The sequence below is a fragment of the Anguilla rostrata genome, chromosome 14 (assembly GCF_018555375.3).
Source record: "Anguilla rostrata isolate EN2019 chromosome 14, ASM1855537v3, whole genome shotgun sequence".
Classification (NCBI taxonomy): Eukaryota; Metazoa; Chordata; class Actinopteri; order Anguilliformes; family Anguillidae; genus Anguilla; species Anguilla rostrata.
Window position 1 is genome coordinate 15100937 of NC_057946.1, and position 20161 is coordinate 15121097.

At 41.6% G+C, this 20161-nt stretch overlaps 1 protein-coding gene across 3 annotated transcripts in view; it reads left to right on the top strand.

Moving 5' to 3' along the window:
- The first annotated feature begins 6353 nt into the window (after window positions 1-6353).
- The window catches only part of LOC135239270 (drebrin-like), a 30941-nt gene continuing 17133 nt past the window's right edge, over window positions 6354-20161 (top strand). For 2 of the 3 annotated variants that reach the window (XM_064307819.1, XM_064307818.1), the window contains exon 1: window positions 6865-7173. In XM_064307819.1, coding sequence (XP_064163889.1) covers window positions 7088-7173 — 86 coding nt within the window. In that variant the 5' untranslated portion in view covers window positions 6865-7087. Of the gene's footprint in view, window positions 6697-6864; window positions 7174-20161 lie in introns of those variants that run through there. The other variant, XM_064307820.1, reaches the window with a different exon arrangement.

The window sequence follows — 20161 nt, forward strand, 5'->3', positions numbered from 1 at the left end:
ATAATACTGTTGCATCAAATTCTGCTAGCCTGAAATTTACTCAAATTTACTCAGGGACAGTAGACTTTACTCACTTGAAAAGCAGTATAATGATCTTTAGACAGGTTTGCAGCATGTGCAAAAGCGAGTCGCAATCTGCAGTAGTGTCTATGGTTTATTCCTACCTTCTATATTATTTGATAAATTTCAAATATTTTAAATAAGTTGATGTCACACGCCAAACGTGACACACCGGGCAGGGAGATGGGACCGTACCGGGGAACACTGTCGCATGGAGAGAGAGAGTGCGCGCACACAAACACGGAATAAAATAAAAGGACCACTTCACCCTTCCCCTTCACGGATTCCGGGAAAAAACAAACTAAAACAATAAGCTAAAATAGCAAAGACAAAAGAAAGCAAGACAGAGCCTGCTCTGTAGCTGACCCGCCTTCCCGGCCAGGTCCAGCTCCTCCAACTTTTCAGCTGAGGATTCCTTTCTTGGTCTTTAGTGCTCAAACAAAAACGAAACGAAACGAACCGAAAATCATAACTTCGCTCTCTGTGTTAGCTCCCGGTCTCGGTCCCGAACTGTGGAGAGCAGCACAACTTTAAGCACCTGGGCTGATTAGCCAACGCAGTCCAGGTGCGTGTGCTTTCACCACCAGCCGGTGCAGTAGAGATCAATCTGCCTCTCAGGCGGACCGACTGCCACAGTTGATAATGTGTAGATAAATAATATTGTGTTATGTGACTCAAGTAGGTTTATTTGCTATATGTATTATAGTATTTCCTTAAGATTGTAATTTTTTTTAATGTACTCATGGCGTAAGTAATAAATAAAATAAGCTCAATGAGTACCTGCCCCACTTAAAATATATAATTGTATGCAAGCGAAACCTTTACAGCTACACGTCTCCAGAATATGATGTTTTGAAATATTTCAATATTTTTTATGGAAATGATTCTGATCTTTGTTCCTTTGCACTATTTATGATTAACATATAATAATATAATTTTTTTAATTACTTTCACAGTTCACCATGGCTTAGTTCTATGTTCTGATTAACTTCTGTGAATAAGAGAAACAGCAGTGAGGATTCTTGCCAATGAGAGACCCAACACTCCATTCTGGTTTCACCAGACACACAGTTTCCAGTCGTACAGGGTGAATTTGGGCAGAGAGTTAGAGGCCCTGGCTCTAATTAAATTCCACAAGACAGGTAGTAGAGAGGAGGGAAGGGGGACGCTGTTCTGGAGTGGAGAAGCGTATTTCACCATGGCAACCAGACTGTGCATTTGAATGAGTTTGAGTGTGTCTTTTCTGCACCATTTTTGCCAGCACCACAGCACAGGCAAGGGGAAGATACAATCAGAGTTGCTTTGACTTCTTTGAAGGACAGCAATCAAACCCAATCAACCCAAGCTATTAAAAGAGACTTTGTTTCTCTTTCCTGTAAAATGACTGTCAGTAATAATGGGTTTTATGAGTTTTTCTGCCACAACCACACAGACTCAACTAGTGCATCCACAGGTGTCTTTGATCTCTGATTGCAGCCCTAACGGTGATGTTATTCGTTTTATGAGTTGCCAAACCAGCTGAGAGTTCAAATTACCAACAGTTAATCAGTCACAAATGACATCTAAGTTTTGGAGAAACATATCTGAATGAGGTGCTACTGTCTGTCACTTGAGAAGGACGTTTCCAGCCCAAGGCTATGGTTGCACATCAGTTTCCTATCGTTTCTTGCAGCAGATATTTTCAATCCTTGATCCTGGTTCACACCCTAAATGCAATCTCTGAATAGTATTGTACTGCACTTTTATATCATCATTATTCATAATTATTATTGATTCGCGCTCCCAGTGAGACCTAAGCTCCTGTAGCTTAAAGCATTGTATCCTTGAACGTCCTCTTGCACCAAATATGATACTGCAACTAAAGAGAAGTTAGCATAGGTTAGGTTAGCATTAAGATGAAGAGTATTAGCTGCAACACTAATAACTTGGTACCATTGCTGCTCTATGAGTAACCTTATTGCATGCATTTTGTACAGTAAGTCTTTGTAAATAAGATTATCCGCAAAATGACACAATGCTAATTTAGTAAAGCTTGTGCCAGGTTAGTGTTGTGCTGATATTTGATCTTTTAAAATACACCAAATTTTGGGACATTTTCCCTAGTGATTCACAAATTGATACCATCAAATTATTTGAAAGTTTTCATGAGTTAAAGTTCTCATTATTGCCCTGTTCTGCCAACAGCTATGTGAAAATTGTAACTGAAAACCATTGTTTAACCACTGTATTTTTATCTTCTTGTGGCTGCTTTTGTTCCTGGTTAGCTTCTTTATTCCAGCTTATTATCTGTGTGTCTCTAATGCCCCTGCTCCTCTGTCTCTGTTCAAGGTCTCTATATGCCCAGCTGCTGCATGACCTGCTCTCTCTCTCGCTCTCTAAAACTAATTTACTATCCCTCACTCCCCACTCTCTCTTTAACATCCCATCACTTAGAGGTTCTGCCTACTAGCCTTTACTCTCTCCTTCTTTTCTGTAGCTCTTTCTGTATCACAAAATTTTTATTTTGTCTATCCCCAGGACTCAATTACCTCTGGGGCTTCTAAAGACTAGACATCTATTTGGGTGCAGAGGTTCACATTTCTTACTTATACTGTTTATTTATTCAAGGCACAAGCTTGCACTTTCCAGAGCTTTGAGGAATCTATTACACAGATCAATAATGAGTCTTTGTTCTTTTGTTCTGCTGCGTTCAGTTATAATTAGAGGGGGAATTATGGGAATGTGAGCTTGTGAGGCTGTGAAGAGGTAAGGGATCTGAGAAGGGCTCTGGGAAGTAGTGGAGGTACACAGCAAATGCACATGCACGCACTCACACACACGTATGCAGCATGCACACACACACGAACGCGCGCACACACACACACACACACCACACAGCAGCTCTGAGGTTCCCAGCTTCATGTTCCCATCTCTTAGCTCATCCCTGTCTGGCCGGGGGACATAATGCCAGAGCAGCAGCCCCTCTCACATCCCGCTGACAGAGCCAGTGAGCGGATGTCTCTATTTCAGGGGTCAGTTCTGCTCGGCGAGTGCAGCCTCAGCTTTGCCCTGTGGAATGCTGGAAGATAAACTCTCTGGGGGATGGACCAAAGCAGGATCAGTGAAGCAAAACTGGTTGGTGAATGTGGCGCCGGTTCAGATGACATCATTCCCCTGTTTGGGGAGAACGGATTAGAAGGCACAAGCGCAGTGAATTAGGTTCCTGGCACCGTGGTTTTGTCATTGGGTTGGCTGTGGGTGATGTGCTGTGGCTGATGCACTTGAGACAAAGCTAGTATACAGAGCCATGTCACTGTCCCCTCTGGGCCAGACTCTTTAACAATGATAAATAGACACACTCTAAATGTGGGGACTGACACCATGTGCAACCAGGAAGGGTTGACTGAAAGACAAAATAAACCTCTCTTTCACTATGCCCATGTTTGTTTAGATGTGCAAACACTGGGCTTGTCCCAAAAAGCACTTATTTCTGGAAGAGCATGTATCTCTATCCCTCCACTGCGTACTGTATGAGACAGAGTGTCTCCGCCACATCCTGGGGAGCCTTCTACAAACAGGAGACGTCCTCTGTATAGCCTGTGAAGTGTGCAAGGGGAAAGGGCTGTCATTCTCTGTGATCATACTGTAAGGCATGAACCTGATAAATACTTCACCGTCACCACTTGTTTCTGTGGTGCCCATGCGAATCCCCAGTCATGGTGACTGTCACTCTCCATCTATCGGTGATGGTGCCTCGTTGACTAATGTGACTTGTGAATACTGTGTCAGACTGCTGTGATAACACTCTGAAAATCTGCATGACCCACTCATTAAATTGACTTTATTAGTGGCCAATTGAACAATTATGTAGTGTTGCTTTGCATCGCTGATAGACCAGCATTTCACTTTCTTGGGAGACCTACAGTGTAGGTGTCTGTAGTGAGTATCTGCTAGTCCATTATTTTTTTCTCATGAATATTGTGATGGAAATAAGGCATTTTTTTAAATTATAGCCTTTATAATTATATACTTTTTTCCTTTTCCCTTGGCAGAGGACACATTGGTGAGCTTATCTGAAACACATGCAGGCAGCCACACTTCACTCTCACACTTCACTGCAGTCCAGCAGCTGAGCTGTCCTGTCATTGCACAGGAGGAATGCACTACGCAGCAAGTGCCCGATCAAACAGAGGAGTCAATCTTGTGCAATGGCGCAGGGCTACACTGCCAACTAAAACCTGCCCTTCCCGGGCTTCACTGTGGCCAATGCTGTGCCGTCCAGAGTGAACATGAGTAGAAGTCATCACTTGCATAGTCAGGATTCTATTCTAGACAATGAGACTGGAGGCATTTATGTTAATAAATATGGATAGCAACTAAAGGGGTTGAAGTCAGCTGAGAGTAGCGGCATTTCTGACTTTGAATGGCTAGAGGCAGAGTTGCATAGTGGACTTTGCATATGTACTGTAACCTGTTTAAAGAAATAATTCTTCACATAAAATCCTACATGAGGCATGATCCAGTACATTGATGTGAGAGAGACTGTAAGGAAAGACTGTATAGTCCCAATCTCAGGATTTCCCTATGCTGAGGAGCAGAGTGCCACGCCCGCAAGTTTCCTCATCTTCATGGACATCCATGGACGCTGTCTTACTTTTGTCATGGTATAAAAAAAAGAAATAAAAAAAAAACCTCTTCTAAGCTTGTTCTGGTCAGGCCCACTGTTGATGTGAGCATGTGACATTCATTTAAGATGTCACAAAATGTTGTCCACTATGTTGTTTACTAATTACTTTAGCCAGTTGGGTGCTAAAACAGCAATATCAGTACAAGCAGGCGTCACATGAGACTTCTTTACACATCTTCCGACAACTTTCACTTTACAATTCTAAAGTTCTCAGTCAACATGGAGAGAGATTGTTAGGCAACGAAAGGAGCAAATATAGAGCACATTCAGAATCACCAGAGCTCTCTGGAGAAAAGAATAATTCCCCATCAGCTATTCTTATCTAGAACTGGGAAAAGGAGTACAAACTAATTACAGGAAGTTATCGGTTAGTACAGTATATTTATGATGCTTGCTCATTTTCCCCTAATGACAGGAAGTCAGAAGGACAGCAGGAATTGCCCCTTTTAAATTCCCTTCTCCCTGTCTCTCTCACCATGACTGGTTGCCTGAACAAACTGCAGACTGCCTCTAATCCAGAAGAAGATCCGTATGGATGCACTAGTGGCCCGGGGCCATTGTTCTTTTAATAGACAGACCTGGGCTATACCCGACTTCCTGTCAGGGACTTTCCTTTCCTTAGTCCTGAGCCGAATAGCCCCCTTAATGGTCTGGAGCTTGCATGAGAGTACAGCTCCCAACATGGGGGGCCTGGAACAGATTGACTGCAGCCTATCCTGAAAGACAGGGGTCCTAGTACACTGGGAAGGGCTAGGGAGATAGGGAGCTGTGACACATGAATGTATTACAAGGCAGTGAGGAGTGTTTAGCACTGACACATCACATTTTTATTATTGGAAGACCTACATTGAGGACAGTGGCAGGAGTCCTGCTGTTGACACTGAGCTGGTGGGCTGAGCACACCCCTACCCCCTACTGGGAATAGACAGGAGAGGATCGAATAATTTAATCATGCACATCACAAAACAGCCATAGGAAACAGCTGAGTCATCATCAAAAGAATATGACCAATTCTTACTGGAGATAAGAGAAGACTTCTAAACATCATAAGAAGAATGTGCCATTGCTTTTCCTGTGACTGGGTGGCTAGTTCCCTTGACCAGTGGCTGAAATACCAGGCCAGCAATAATCAGATAGTAGCCTACAGTACAATCTGGACCTGGGGCTGGCAGTGCACTAAGGGCTAGTTGTTCTGTAGCCAGTGAAAAGTACAATGTAATTTGGGGATGTCAGACCATGTGTTGCAATGTGTTCCTTCAGCCAGCATTTACTTCCTAATTGGGAGACAGTTCTCATATCTGGGTCTTTTAGGTCCACTGAATTAGATGTTATATATTTCTCTCTTTGCATGTGCAAGAGGCCACAGTTCTGCAGGTATTACCATCCCTTTCAAAGGACTTCTCAGGGCTGCATGTGGGAGTGTGGAGTGTAAATTACTACTATTACCCCTAACAGAGAACCAGTGCCACTGTCTACTTATCTGACGCACATGCAGTTACAATAGACTCATTCCAGTCCAATACGGACCTCTCTGAAATTCCAGATTTCCCTTCACGGGGAGCGCTGTTTTTTTTTTTTTTTTTCTGAATGCAGTGGGTAAATACCGTAAAACAAGCTTTCGGTGTAATTCCAAGACAATACTGCACTATTATACGCTCCATGCGTACGTAAGACTATAGATCAGTGCAGTTATTATTTTATACAACAAATACAATACAAAGCTGACTGTACCTTATAGGCTATTACATGTGACGGATAGTGAATTTTTTGTTTAGTGCCTTTAAAGAGCATGCCGTTGGGGAGGGTGTAGACGATGTTATTACATTTTGCACGAAAGAAATACTCTGGTTACAAAAGCCGGCGTTTAGATCCGCAATGCTATTCAGAGAAGACGGCGCCAGGATCGGAGATTCTAATTGTCAAATGACGAGCACAGTCATCAAACAAGGGTCTTCATTCGCACATATTCAGTGAGTTTGCTACATCGCGTACTGTTAAAGTAATTGCCCCTGTTTATTCTTATATTGTTGTATCTACATCGTCCTGGGTACAGACGATGGACAAACTGTCGTTACAATAGCTAGTGATTTCAACTGCGTTTGCCTCCTTTTACAGGAGGTGGGGCTTTTGGGCACAGAGGCTCTTTCAAAACTTTCTTCAAGTGTGCAGCAGTGCACCTTCAGACTTAGCACTGCTCCCTTGGAGGGATATTACACTGAAACTGAACACCATCGCTTTAAGTTCGCTATATAAACATAAGCTATCATTTTTACCTGAAAGCGTGTGCGTTATTCTTTGCAGGTATAGACAGACACAGGAGGACACAAACTGGACTGAAGTAAAAACAACTGGAAAGTCGAAATGAAAGCAATTAATCTGGACACCTACAGCCTGTCACTGCTCACAGCGAAAGAGGACATTCTAAATCCCCGGTCATCAACCAACTGGTAGGTCGAGAAGCGCTGTTAAAGTAGTAGGCTACAGCATGCAATTTACGGTGATTTTTTGTGCACGTTCTGTGGATACAAATAGATTACATCTGGGAGATAAACCTAAAATAAACCTTTTAAATTGCATTTAATATAGAGGTAAGTGGATTGTAGGAAGTGCTTCTTGCATTTATAATAGGCTACTTGCAATGGTTTCTTGAAACTGACCACACTCTGTCACTTGCTCATTCTACTCACTGTCTGTTTACATGTTCTTTGGAGAGAGGGTCTGTGGTGAGTAGTTTTCACAAATATGTCAACAGAGGCCAGTGTCTACTGGGTTTTCAGTATATAGGGCAGGTTTGAGTGAACATGGTGCACAAACTTACTAATGAGCTCAACGGAAGGTATTTCTGGTCTGCGTCCTGCTCAGTTGAATTTGTTATTTATTTTGCTGTAGACTGAGGATTTACCCTTCAAAAATCTCAGCTGTTTAACTCCACATCTAGCAGACTGAGACTGAGACAACTATAATGCTAGTATACTACACACTGTGAGCAGTAGCTACTGCTGACGAGTAGAATGAAGTGGCATGATGTCTTCTACTTAATACAATTGAATCAAACATCCAACAAGTATGTGGAAATGTGGCAAGAGCTACATGTCGATCATAATGATTAGATATCCCATAAACATTGTTTATGGGAGCCTGTAATAACATTGTCTTTTCTCAAGGTATAGGCCTAGTAATTAAATCATATGTAATTATGAAAAACAATTTGCTGTTATCATTTTGAAATTAAGTTTGGATATTTTAGCACTTTTTGTAGATCTATCTGCAGGAGCTTAATTGGCCTTTTGTGTTTTTAAGCTACACTGTAGTTTTGTAGCACAGAGGATAAACCTATGGTCCTTATCTTCCATGCTTTGATCAATGCATGCATCCAACAATGTCTCACAAATGTCCTTATCCAAAATGGCAGGTTTGTAAAAGAGGGGCCCCTGCCTTGGGAAAATAGATTTGCACTTATCCTGGTCCAACCCGTATGTGGGGTGTGGGAGTAAGCTAGACTAATGATTTATTTAGTCTATTTACAACTATTAGAACACAGTCAGGAAAAAGGTCTGAAATGATCTGTTTTTAAACTATTTCACATGAAGCGCTGTTTGCTGAGTCATGTGATGTGGAAGTGTGAATGCACTCGGTGTGACTCAGGGTTGCATTCCTTCAACACTTTGTTCCAAATTTAACATTTGTTAAACATGTTTTCCCTTCAAGGTAAAACTCTGTATAGGAGAAAAAACAATCCTGCATAGAAACATCTGTTGGGAGTAAAAAGTATAAAGGCAATAGGCAGCACAGTAACTTATGAATCGGTGACTCGTGCCAATACTGATATTTATAGCCATTGTTGGGGAAAAAAGAGTAATAAAAAATCCCTAGCAGAGACAGTGACTGAGTGAGACACCATATGACTTACATCAGACCATGCCAAAGTGTGAGGAACTTACAAAGCATATAAACTGTTTGATCAAGAACAGTAGTATGTGTTAGAATTTGTGAGTATGGGGTTGGGGGTGAGAGAATTATTGGGACATTTAAAGCTTGAAGGTGTAAGAAAATAATTTCCGGGCCAATGATTTTCAGTGAATGGTGACTGATTCACACATCACTGAGGTATCTGATACTAATGTATGAGGTGGAGGGACTGTCTGGAAATAGAACAGGATTGTTCAGATAATGAGATACACAACATCAGACATGTTGAATGGGAGACCAATGAATTTAATAGTCTGAGTGTCTCTCTCCATGATAGTTGACATCATGGTTTAACTTAACGACATAACAATTTATGTGGAAACTCTCAGTTGGTCCCCTTACATATGTTCTCAAGTCATGAGCAAGTTCTCAGGAGCACCCTTGTGTAAAACCACATGTGCTATTACTGACAGGTTTTTTTTTCTCCCAATTTAGCACTCTTCGTCTTTGGATTTTGTGACTTTTCAGACCCTGTCAGCATCATGTTTTCTCAAAGTGCCTTGGAACAAATCTAGAATGTTATAAGATCAAAAAATGTACACACAAATTTTGGATACGCTTCAGAAAGGAAATTTATCACAATGGTGCAGCTATGTTCTCCCCACACTGCTTCTTTGTTGTTAACTGTGGTTCATGTTGTTTGCAACATCAGGTCATTGCGAGCTGTGCACAGTTCTGCTCTTGGGCCCCATCCCCTTCTGTACTGACAGGTGTGCAGGTGAATCATAGATGCAAGGAATTATGTCACAGTGTACACCTATTTATATATGCAACAGTTATTGCTTAAAAAAATCCTAATGTAAATTGAAGTGCTTTTACTGAGATCTGATTGGAAACTTTGCTGCACTGATTAATAATGCATTTACTATTTTGAGCACTTCAAGGGGCAGCAGTTCTGTGGGACTTTTATGCTTTTTTGTCGTGTATTCTCTTCCCACATACAGAGTTCTATAATTCCTACGGGCAAGCTTTATCAGCAGCTTTGGTGATTTGGGACGCAACTGTTTGGCTTTTTCCACACACTTAATCTCTATGGAAACACACTGACACCTACAAGCATGTGTACATGCTTTGTATGTATTTCTGTGTCTGAATCTGGGTTAAGGGGGTTATGCCTCTTGATGTGGTTAAGTCTCTGTGTGGCAAGATGTGAACTACAGTGGGTGTTCTGAACACTACATTGATTAGGTTTGGCAGAATGGCAGAAGAGTTCTTTTATTCCATTTATTCTTACATTTATTTAAAACACCTAAGCATCACATGCAAACACACACACACACACACACACCAAATCTCTTTCATGTTCAGGTGATTTGTATAAAGAAATCCCCTTCTAAAATCGTGAATCAACCTCACCATGCACTGTTTGGCAGGCAAGCATGGTGGTTGGGTGCAGCGATAATCCGAACAGCTCCTCTTCAAGGTGTTTAGAGTGAGGTCATTGCTGGGAGCAGTTTTAGGGGATTTGGGGATAGAAAGAGGAGGTGACTGGGAGGGGGAGGGGGAGGGAGAGGGATGTTTTGAAAAAAGATCCCTCAGCTCACTCGGCTCTGGCCTTGAGGCCTCAGTATCTTTTATCTAATGGCCTTGTGTGCACGCAGAGCTGCTGAATATATGTCCACAATATTCCCACTCGGTAGTCCAGCCCTGCCTGACATATTTTTACGGTCTTTGTCCTGTTATTTTGTGTAGGCTATTCAGGAACACTTCAAAGGCCTGCATCTAGTTTGTATTTTTCTTTCTTTTTCGCAGGACTAGTATTGAGTGTACTGAGAGATGTAAACCTACTCCCTCATGAAAATATTGCAAAAATAATGCAAAACGTTAAACAGGTATTACTCAACAAGTGCAAGATTATTATTTAAGTTTAATTACTCTTTTATTTGATTAGAAAATGTGAATTTTATTATCCTGTGCATATGTTATGGAACATATTGCAAAATTTTAAGAATTGAGATATTCTAAAATATTAGCACGTAATTATTTTTATGCCGAGAATTTGTTTTAAGACAAATGTGAAACATGCATTATATTTTCGATCATGATATTGAATTGCTCTTGGTTATTGTTTTGCATGGGCAGATACAGTAGAGGAATTTGATCAGCACTTCATTCACGTTTCCCCCACAGCCTCCTGCTTTCTTTTCTTCCTCCTCCCTCCCAGTCTGTCCTGTTTTTGTATTCTTATTTTAGCCACTCTGAATAAAAGCTGGAAATTCCCTTTTCTCTCAGAACAACAAATACCAAATGAAGCCCTTTACTCTGTGTGACTCTTCCGATGTTATTCAGATGTTTCAGGGCCATTTCTTTCCTAACGTAACAGGGTTTACACAAGTATGCTGATGTTTTATTGATTTTTTCTTTTTGGGAAGCATTTCCTGTACTGGCAGTTAAAGGTGGACTTTTACAGACTCAGTGATTACATGCACACTGGGTATTTGCTGGACTGGAAGTGGAAATAATTTTATTAGTCTGGACTTACTTCAGGTAGAACTAATTAAACAAATGTTTTGATCTGACCTTGTTCAAAAGGAAATACCCAGCCTTATTCCATCTGGGAAAACATAAACTACAATAAAGGGACGTTTGTACAAACTTGAAGGGCAATCAAGCAGGTGATCACATGACATTGTCAGCAGTTGAGATATACCTATGCATTTAGTTTGTGTAATGTATTTGTGTAGTACATGAGACGCTGTTTAGAGAAAAGGCGTAGCTGCCATGGTTTGGTATTTGGAGTGCTGTACATGATAGCACAAACTTATTTGAACTTGCTACTTTCACCTGATGAAGTATCTGTATTATTAAACAAGATGTTTACTTTTGGGATTTATTATAGTTTCCGTCTGGAAACAGCAGTTCAAAACAACGCTCAAAAGATCTAGCTGCTCAGGAATGTGTTGAAAGATGTTCTTGAAGTGGAGTTCTCTCATCTAACAATCAGATGCGATGGGTGATGGAGCTCTGTGACCAATTTTTTTTAATAATATAAGCTCAGCCCACGTTTCCACGGTGAAATGTGTACAAGCATATATCTGTTTAAGCTCACTCCTTCAATTGGCCCTTTCCCCCCGATACTAGCACAGTGAAGTTTTTTATGTTGGGGGAGGTGTTACTCCAGGGGATCATGGGAAAAGCTTTATTTCAAAATGCAGCCTCTTGTTTTTGGTTGCCAGAGTTACTGCGCCTGTGCAAATCAAAGCATGATAAACAGGATCCCACAGGAGCTCTGTTATACACTACTTGTCAAAGGCAAATGAAGACATTTCCTGAAATATAAGAAAATTGGTTGCACAACACATTAATGTCCTTAATGAATTGTGCATGTACAGTGTTGGATAGTTTCATATCTTTAGACAAAATGTAATATTAGCCATTTTAAAAAAATTATTATTTCATTTATTTAATTAATAAAGTTATCGAATACCCATATCACCCTCGTGAACCCTAGTTACTCAATCAACCAATTAACAAAATTTAAATGATGAATAGATTCAGCTGATTGTACACAGCCAGGCTTGATTGCAGCCAGTCCTGTTGAATCTAAACCTCACTCATATTGAACCTTACCATCAGAGTGAAGTTGTCGCTACAAAGTTTCTATAAGCATGCCATGCCATGATCAAAGGAAATTCCATAAGAAGTTATAATATAGTTTAATAAAATATATAAAATATAGTTTAATTATGTCTGGGTTACAAAGCCATTTTTATGGCTTTGTGATGCCACCAAACCACAGTGAGAGCCATTATAACCAAATGTAGAACACTTGGAACAGTGGCAAATGTTCCCAGTAGTGGCCAGCCTGCCAAAATTTCTCCAGGGGTGCAGCGACAACTCATCCAAGAAGTCACAACAAAAGATTCCAGAACATCCAAAGAATTGCAGGTCTCTCTAGCAAATCTGCTGGAGATGTAAATGTCAGATAAGGGCCCGTATACAGATAAAGCCCTCCCCCCCACACACACACAGGTGAGCTGTGCATGGCTGCCTATGAGGGACAGGTGGAATCACAATGTCAATGTTATACTGTGAAATTAGACAGTTAGTGTTTTACTTTCCAGTACTTGTGTGTGTGTCTATAATTGTTTTATACATAATTGGTTAAATATAATGTTTCAAAGCCAGGGTTTATGTATTTTTTCATCATTAATGGGAGAAAGTCAGCAGGTAGCAGCAAGCCTTTGTTTGGGGTATGAATCACTATGCCAGTGGGACATTAATGATGTGCTGAATCTGGGACAGTTATAGGCCATTCATATAATCGCCTGCATTAGAGTTCTTGGTGTTACCTTGTCAGACCTGGAAAAAAGTATTTTAAATTTACTGGTAACATACATGCAGATTGCTGCTAATTTAAGACGAAACATCTAGTTTCACTAATAATTTATAATTGTGTTTTTTATTTGGTAACATGTTTAATGGAAAGTAATTATGGATCTACAGTTTGGTTTTTACATTTTACTGTCATCTAAAGAGGTAAGGAATTTAAAATACACGTTGAGACAAAACAGAACCTCAGTGTGTTTTACTGGGTATCTGTCCATTTGGGTATGATTTCTTGACATTTCCTGTGCTGTCAGAACTGAAAGAGTTTGATTTGCTTGGGCTACCACCGTGAACTGTGACAGGTGAACAGCATTCTCTCAATCCAGTGATGATTGTGCTCAGCAATCTGGTCTGTATCCAGTTCTCAGCTTGGGTGAAACTATTGCTCACGCACATGAAAATATATACACTTTAGGTTTAGCGGGAACAATACAGTGTTGTGCATTCTCTTGTCTCAGCTTTCAGTTCCACAGAATTGGAGCTGTTCCACAGAATTAAAATTATTTGACTAATGGTGCACGTAGGGTGAGTCTATGAGAAAATAAAACAGGACAAGGTGTTTAGTGGGACATGCAAAAGACTTTTAATGGCCATTAATTTACTGCTATTTTGGTTAATCAGCCAATGGATTGGATGACAAAAGTGTTGTAAGTGACCAAAATTGTTAATTGCATTCAGGGATTTGTTGGGGATATTTATGATTCCTACTTCAGAATAACAGGCAGGATGCCATGCTCAGTACCTCCCTCAATGACCACGAGTTGTTTTTGTCCATCCTTTTTTAGGTCCTCCACTTCATTGTTTCAGCCCTTCCTTGTTACTGGGCCCCAGGTGAATGCAGCAGTGGCTCTGATGTGTTGGTGTGTGTGGTGTGAATGGAGCACAGCCCTACAGATTAGCCCTGGTCTCTGTAAAGCACACAGGCCCATTGTGAGACAGATTTACTGTTATTGCAGAGACGGGCAGGCCAGATCATGGGTGGCTGGCTGTTTTCTCTCAGCTTTTTGTATTGGGGTGGTAATTGGCCCTCCTTACAGACAGCAGCTGCCAGGAAGTGCGGGCTGAGAAACAAGCCAACCCCCACCCCTATTCACACGTGCATACACACACACACACACACACACACACACACATTTCTGAACTTTATAAACATACACTGGGGGGGGGGGGTTTGTGGGTTCTTACTTAAAATTGCTCAGTGGCACAGCAGTAGGGGCGAAACATTCCTGGACACCGCACCTACCCTTAGCTGCTTCAGTCTGTGAGCTAGTAAATGCTCATTAGCACATATATGCTACCTGACCCACTGTCAGATAGACCTGAGTTTCCTCCTGACCAGTTTCAAAGATCTCTACAGACACACACACAGACACATACACACACACACATACACACAACTGAACACTCCCACAGAACCCCTTAAGAAATAATTCAGAAATGTAATTGAAATACACAACATGAGTTCTGTTTCCTACAGGGGAAGTGTTTCCTCACTTCTGTTAAATTAATTTTGGCTCAAACCAGTGAAGTAGTGGAAAGGTGAATATTGTGGCTACAATGGCTATATTTATTTGCATTGGGTCTCAGCTGGAAAGCAATAGAGTAACGGTAAAGGTGTAACAGTAAGCACTGATCCCGTGTGGGTATGTGAATGCTCTGTGACGTCATCCTGCCTTCAGAGTTCGTCCCAAATACATTGCCTTTTGAGGTTCCTTTTCCGTTCCTTTTCAGAGGGAGCACACTTCTAAGGATGCAGGCAGCTAGGCTGTCTTTGTATTGGGACACAGCCTCTGTGTGGGACAGGAGCAGGCAGGAAATGCCAGAGCCGTCCCAGAGGGCTCTGTTCTGCCCTGCTGTTTACTGAAAGATATAACTTTAACTTGCCCCCCATTCCCTTTCTGCTGACCATCATTTTTCTGGATGAGCTTGCACCTCCCTCTGAGTGGTCTCATGGTGGATGGCAGAGGTGGGCCCTGCCTTATGTTGCACAGGGTTCAGCACATTTCTACTTTCCACCTGCCATCCCTCTAACTTTCTTTTGTCTGCATCATAGGCCCTTGGTTTCTTTCCCCTTCCATACTGAATATGACTGTGGTGAAGCAGTGCAAAACAGTGAGCTATAGTTTTTGAATGAAAGGGGGACTGGCTGTCATTGCCTTGTGCTTACAGAGGAAATGATGGAGAACGGGAGTCAGGGCCCTTCTCCTGCTCTCACCAGAACAGCTATATACTGAAGGAGTGGGGGAGGGGGAGCAATTATGAGGCTTTCATTCTGATCTTTAATTGAGTGAGAGTCCTGTATTTCCTCCTCTTAACTCTTTCCCTCCCCACCCCCCAAGAAGGTCAGTGCTGGCTCTCAGTCATTAAAGCAGGGCAGGGACAGAGCAGGACTCAGAGAAAACTGTGCTGTGCAGCCAGGGGTGACCCTTCATAGGCTTTCCACTCGGGAAAAGTCGTGGCTACGGACAAAAGAATATGTGCACCAGACACAATCACAGAGGAAAGCTCTACAGAGCCATCCCAAGCTGCCGGAGCAGGAACGGCACATGCCTGTCTTAAGGGATCAGGGATAATTCAATAAAAGAGCTTATTATATGTTCTGCTGCCGATTAAATTCTCATTTCCTCTTGGGGAATAATGAAATATCTATCTATTACCATTAATCAAAAGAAGGGCTGTAGATCTGTTGTAAGGAGAACAGTAAGTGTTACGGCAGTTCCTGGCACTTATTATTCATTATGCTGCTGGTGTCAAACTAATTTCCTCTTTAGGGATTAATAAAATATCTGTCTATTCCTTTTGTTTTTGCTTTGACCTGATTTCTCTCAGGTTATTGCACCATATTTCTTTCTTAAACCTATCTTCACTACTTCCCCCCCAGTTGATAGATGAGAAAGTTCACTAGGGTTTTTAGAGCCATGTCTTCCGGTTTGTTCTCGTTGTTATCCTAGGCAGAGTACGGAATAAAATCTCTGTACGTAAAATGGCGCTCTTTATGTGGGGTCTGCCAGGATGGAGAGGTAGAGTATGGGTCATTGAGGACACTGCTGTGTGAGGGAGATGAATGTCTTAAAATAAGAAACAGCTTGAAGGATCTAAAAACATACCACTCATTTTAAATCCACATCTTAGCTGTGTATGGCCAATTTCTGAGGGGGCTGCAACCATGTGTCGCTGATATGGCCATATAACTCCTGTGGTGATACACAGCTGTGCTCCAGACTCACACTGCCAGTCAGTGAGTAGTCATGAACCCTTCATCTCTCATCTACTGCAGTTCTAAAGTCTAGCATACCATCATACATCTGGTGAAGTGGAAATTTATATGTTGATTAATGATTAGTTCATCATTGTTATGACCCAGTCTGGGTCAGACCATAGCATAAAGGATAAGAGAAGTGAGTGTGAAATAGTTAATTGGAATGATAACTGCAGACTGATGAGCAACTCCAGTCCCTATCTGCCAATCCAAAACTAACCTGGCTAGCCTTCGAAGGCTTGCCGGGGACGGGGTGGCTTTGAACGCTGAGCTTCGGGACACTTAATCTACAGGTTGAGACCAAGATTAAAAATATCTTACCCCCAACAGAGATTTAAAGTTCCACCTAGAGTCACCTACAAAATAATACAGGAAAATAGCAAAGCAAAATAACAAAATAGTGTCCCAATGGAAGACTTTGTAATCCAGCTGGGAATACTTTAACCCGAATCACTATACAGCAAAACAAGACGTCGAATAGAATGAGTCAATGGTCAAACACGAAATACAATCAGCGAAAAAACCAGAAGGCCTTGACGCAAAATATGGTCAAACATGCAGTGTTAATGAAGTACTCACTATCCACAAGTACCGAACACAAATTCAAAAAGCTGGTATCCACTGGTGAATACCAAATGAGGGCTTTGTCAAACCACGATGGAAACAGGCAATTTGATGACGAACTGGAAGAATTTTTACTTTAAAGATTACCTTTAAATGATTGATGATTTTAAGACAATTTTGGTCTTTATGTCTGATGACAGTTGGACAGTTTGATTAAACTCATTTATCTTATCAAGAGTTTTCTGTGTTTTACTGTGGATCAGTTTGCACCACATCAGTAAAGGGGAATCTTGAAAATATTGCACACACATGGTGAGAGCAAGCTTTCATGAAGTCTGCGTAAGAATGTTCACGTGGATAGAACAGCAGATATATGAATCCAGTGTATCTATCTATCTATCTATCTATCTATCTATCTGCCTGTCTGTCTGTCTGTCTGTCTGTCTGTCTATCTGACATATTTTAAAATGTATATTCCCAGGGCTTCCCTAGATAATAATTGAACTATTTACCAGTTTAGATACTAATATTTAGATCTCTAATTTAGTTTTTTTTTGTATACTCTGTTTGTATTAGACAGCTTGTAAAATCCTCCACTCCTCCATGCTCATTAGCCAAGTATGCATTTATTTGTTTATTTTCTTAGATGTTTTTGAGTATTTGGCACATTCTTTGCTGAGAGCTGATGTTTCCATTACTCCCATTGACATTCCACCATCTACTCCCTGACACTGCTCTGTTCTTTCTCTCCTCTTGTTCTCTCTCTCTTCACCTTTTTCATCAATCTGCCTACTATGTCATATCACAGTTTTATTTCTGTTTCTCCCCTGTTGTCTCCCTCTCTTCATCCAGTTACATGGTTTGTGACTGTAATCCCATCTCTCCCCATTCCCCGTGTGTTATGATTTATTTTCTCAATCCTTTCCCTCCTCTGTTATTTTTCTCCTTTCCCCTTTTTGCACCCTGGCTAAGCCCTTCCATCTGTCTCCCACCTGATTTCAGGAAGCAGAGTCTAGGCTCTGGGGCAGGGTAATCCACTTCAGGCCTCAGTGGTGCTTCAGTTTGACAATTTTGGCTCTTCTCATCCCCTTTTTCTCTGTTGGGTCAGTCAAGATAAATGGGTGTGGCCATGGTCAAGGGTGGGGCTATCACTGTCATCTTGTAATCAAAATACAGAAGTGATCTTTCATTGGGTATATGATATTAATCCCTTATAGCTCAATGGCCATGAAATTAGACCCCAGTGTTTAAAAATTAATTTAATTAATTGTCATTGTCTGTATTGATCAGAACAGGCTAGCCAATTAGCTTTAGTTTATTGCTCCTGTGATGTCAAATATGGCATTTGTTAGTTCAGCATAACGGTACATTACAAAAACTGGAAGCAAAAACATTGCCTGTACCCAATCTGACCCAATGTCACAGAGCTAAAAATAGGCCTAATATCTGGGCTGATGATAGTATACCTTTGGGCCCCGGTAGGTTCTAGTCAGGATGCATGCCTCAAATTACTACTGTTAAATGTGGTATATCTGAGATTCAGCCATCTCTGCTTGGCTTTCTAAATCTGCCAGACAGTAAAATGCATTTATGTGAAATTCTGTCATTCAAAGTCTGAGTATAGATACAGTGTTGACAAGAAGTAGCAGTGCTGTCAGCATGCTGATGACTGAAGTGTAAACATGCCACTGCAGACAGCTCCTATAAACAGTGTCTCTGTGCAAATAATGGTACGTCCGTTTGGTCATTCAGGGGGGCTGTGTGAGTGTCACAGGAAATGAACGTAGTGCAGTGTAATGTCGCCTTTGCCAGACACTCATAAATAGCAGATTGGGCCCCAAGTCCAAGGAGAGCCAACAGCCACAAATTCATGCAAACCTCAAGATGAAGGTAGAGAAGAAGGGAGGGAGTGAGGGAGGGAGGTAGACAGACTGCAGTCCTCTGTTTCTATCCAGATTTATAGCTGGGGAGGCGGGATGGGGGACTTGCATTTGAATGACTGCATGGACTCTGGCCCAAATGATCAGTTGAAGCCCATATTCTGATCTCTTTCGCTAGAGAGTGCCACATGCATGTAAGATTAAAACAATATTCAGACCGAAGCCTTCTGCCCTGATTGTGGAGGCTTATCCATATGCCCCTGTTTAAATGATTCCAATCTTAAAACAGGAGTTGGAATAACTGGATGTAGCATTACCCCTTGGGACCACACCCTTTGGGATCCACACCTGGCTCCAGGAATGCCTGTGAAGGTTGCCTGGCTGCTGGTAGAAAAGCCTCTTGGGTGCCTGGGCTGGATTACCCTTGACCCTGGAGATCAGAGCCCTGAGGTACTAATATAAAACAGAATTTCTGCTGCAAGAGTAGATTTCAGTCAAAGAGAGAAATCATCAGGAACCCATATTGGAAATATTTGGAAATAACAGGTAAGAAGCATTATGTGTGCAGTCCTCACAACACAAAACAACGAAAAAATAGTTATAATTGCATTCAGTTTATTTCTGCAATCAGCTTGAGTTGACACTGCAGTCTTCAAAAGATTGCTCTCACTCAAGGTCTGTTGGCTCGAATCCTGAGTTATTTTTTTTTGTGGCTTATTTTTTCTTGTCTGAGTTAAATGGCAAGTTGGGCCTTATTTGTCAATGAAAGCATGTGATGTTCCATCCAGGTAATGCTGTTTGGCTGCATGCTTGTCACCTGTGCCTCAGACCCAAACCTGGGAGCCCTTGAACGTATTGGTCCCACTTCCCCATTCATGGGCAGCTCAACCTTAAGGAATCACAAATAGAAAGGCTGGCCTTTTCATTCAAGGAGAGTTAATGGGGTTATTGCAGCAGGCTCCCATTAGGGGGTAGTCACGCGTTAATCCAAAAGCAACCAGGGATGACAATTAAATTGCCATGTGCTGCACTGATGGCCTGGGAACACAATAGCTGCATTCTTCCGTGATAGCATGCAGATCTGGGACCAAATTATCGGTTCCCTCATGGAAAAAATATTATCCGGTTGTGTTGGAATAGTACTCTAATCTGATAAAATTAAGGGTTAGCTTCCCACTTTCAGCCAGAATGGCAGACACAAAATGTGTGACTGCTGCAGTCGCCGATGCTGTCCATGGTGTGACACGCACAGTGAATTGTGTGGGCAGTGTCAGGAGAGTCTAGTTGCTCCAGCAAGGGAGTCTTTGTTTTCAGTGGTGAAATTCTACCGAGATCAAAGTGACCACTGTAATCTGTCTATTCCTTTCATAACTCTGTCTTGTTTATCTTTTTAGCAGAGACTCTCATGACCTAGCTACTTATCTCCTAAAGGGA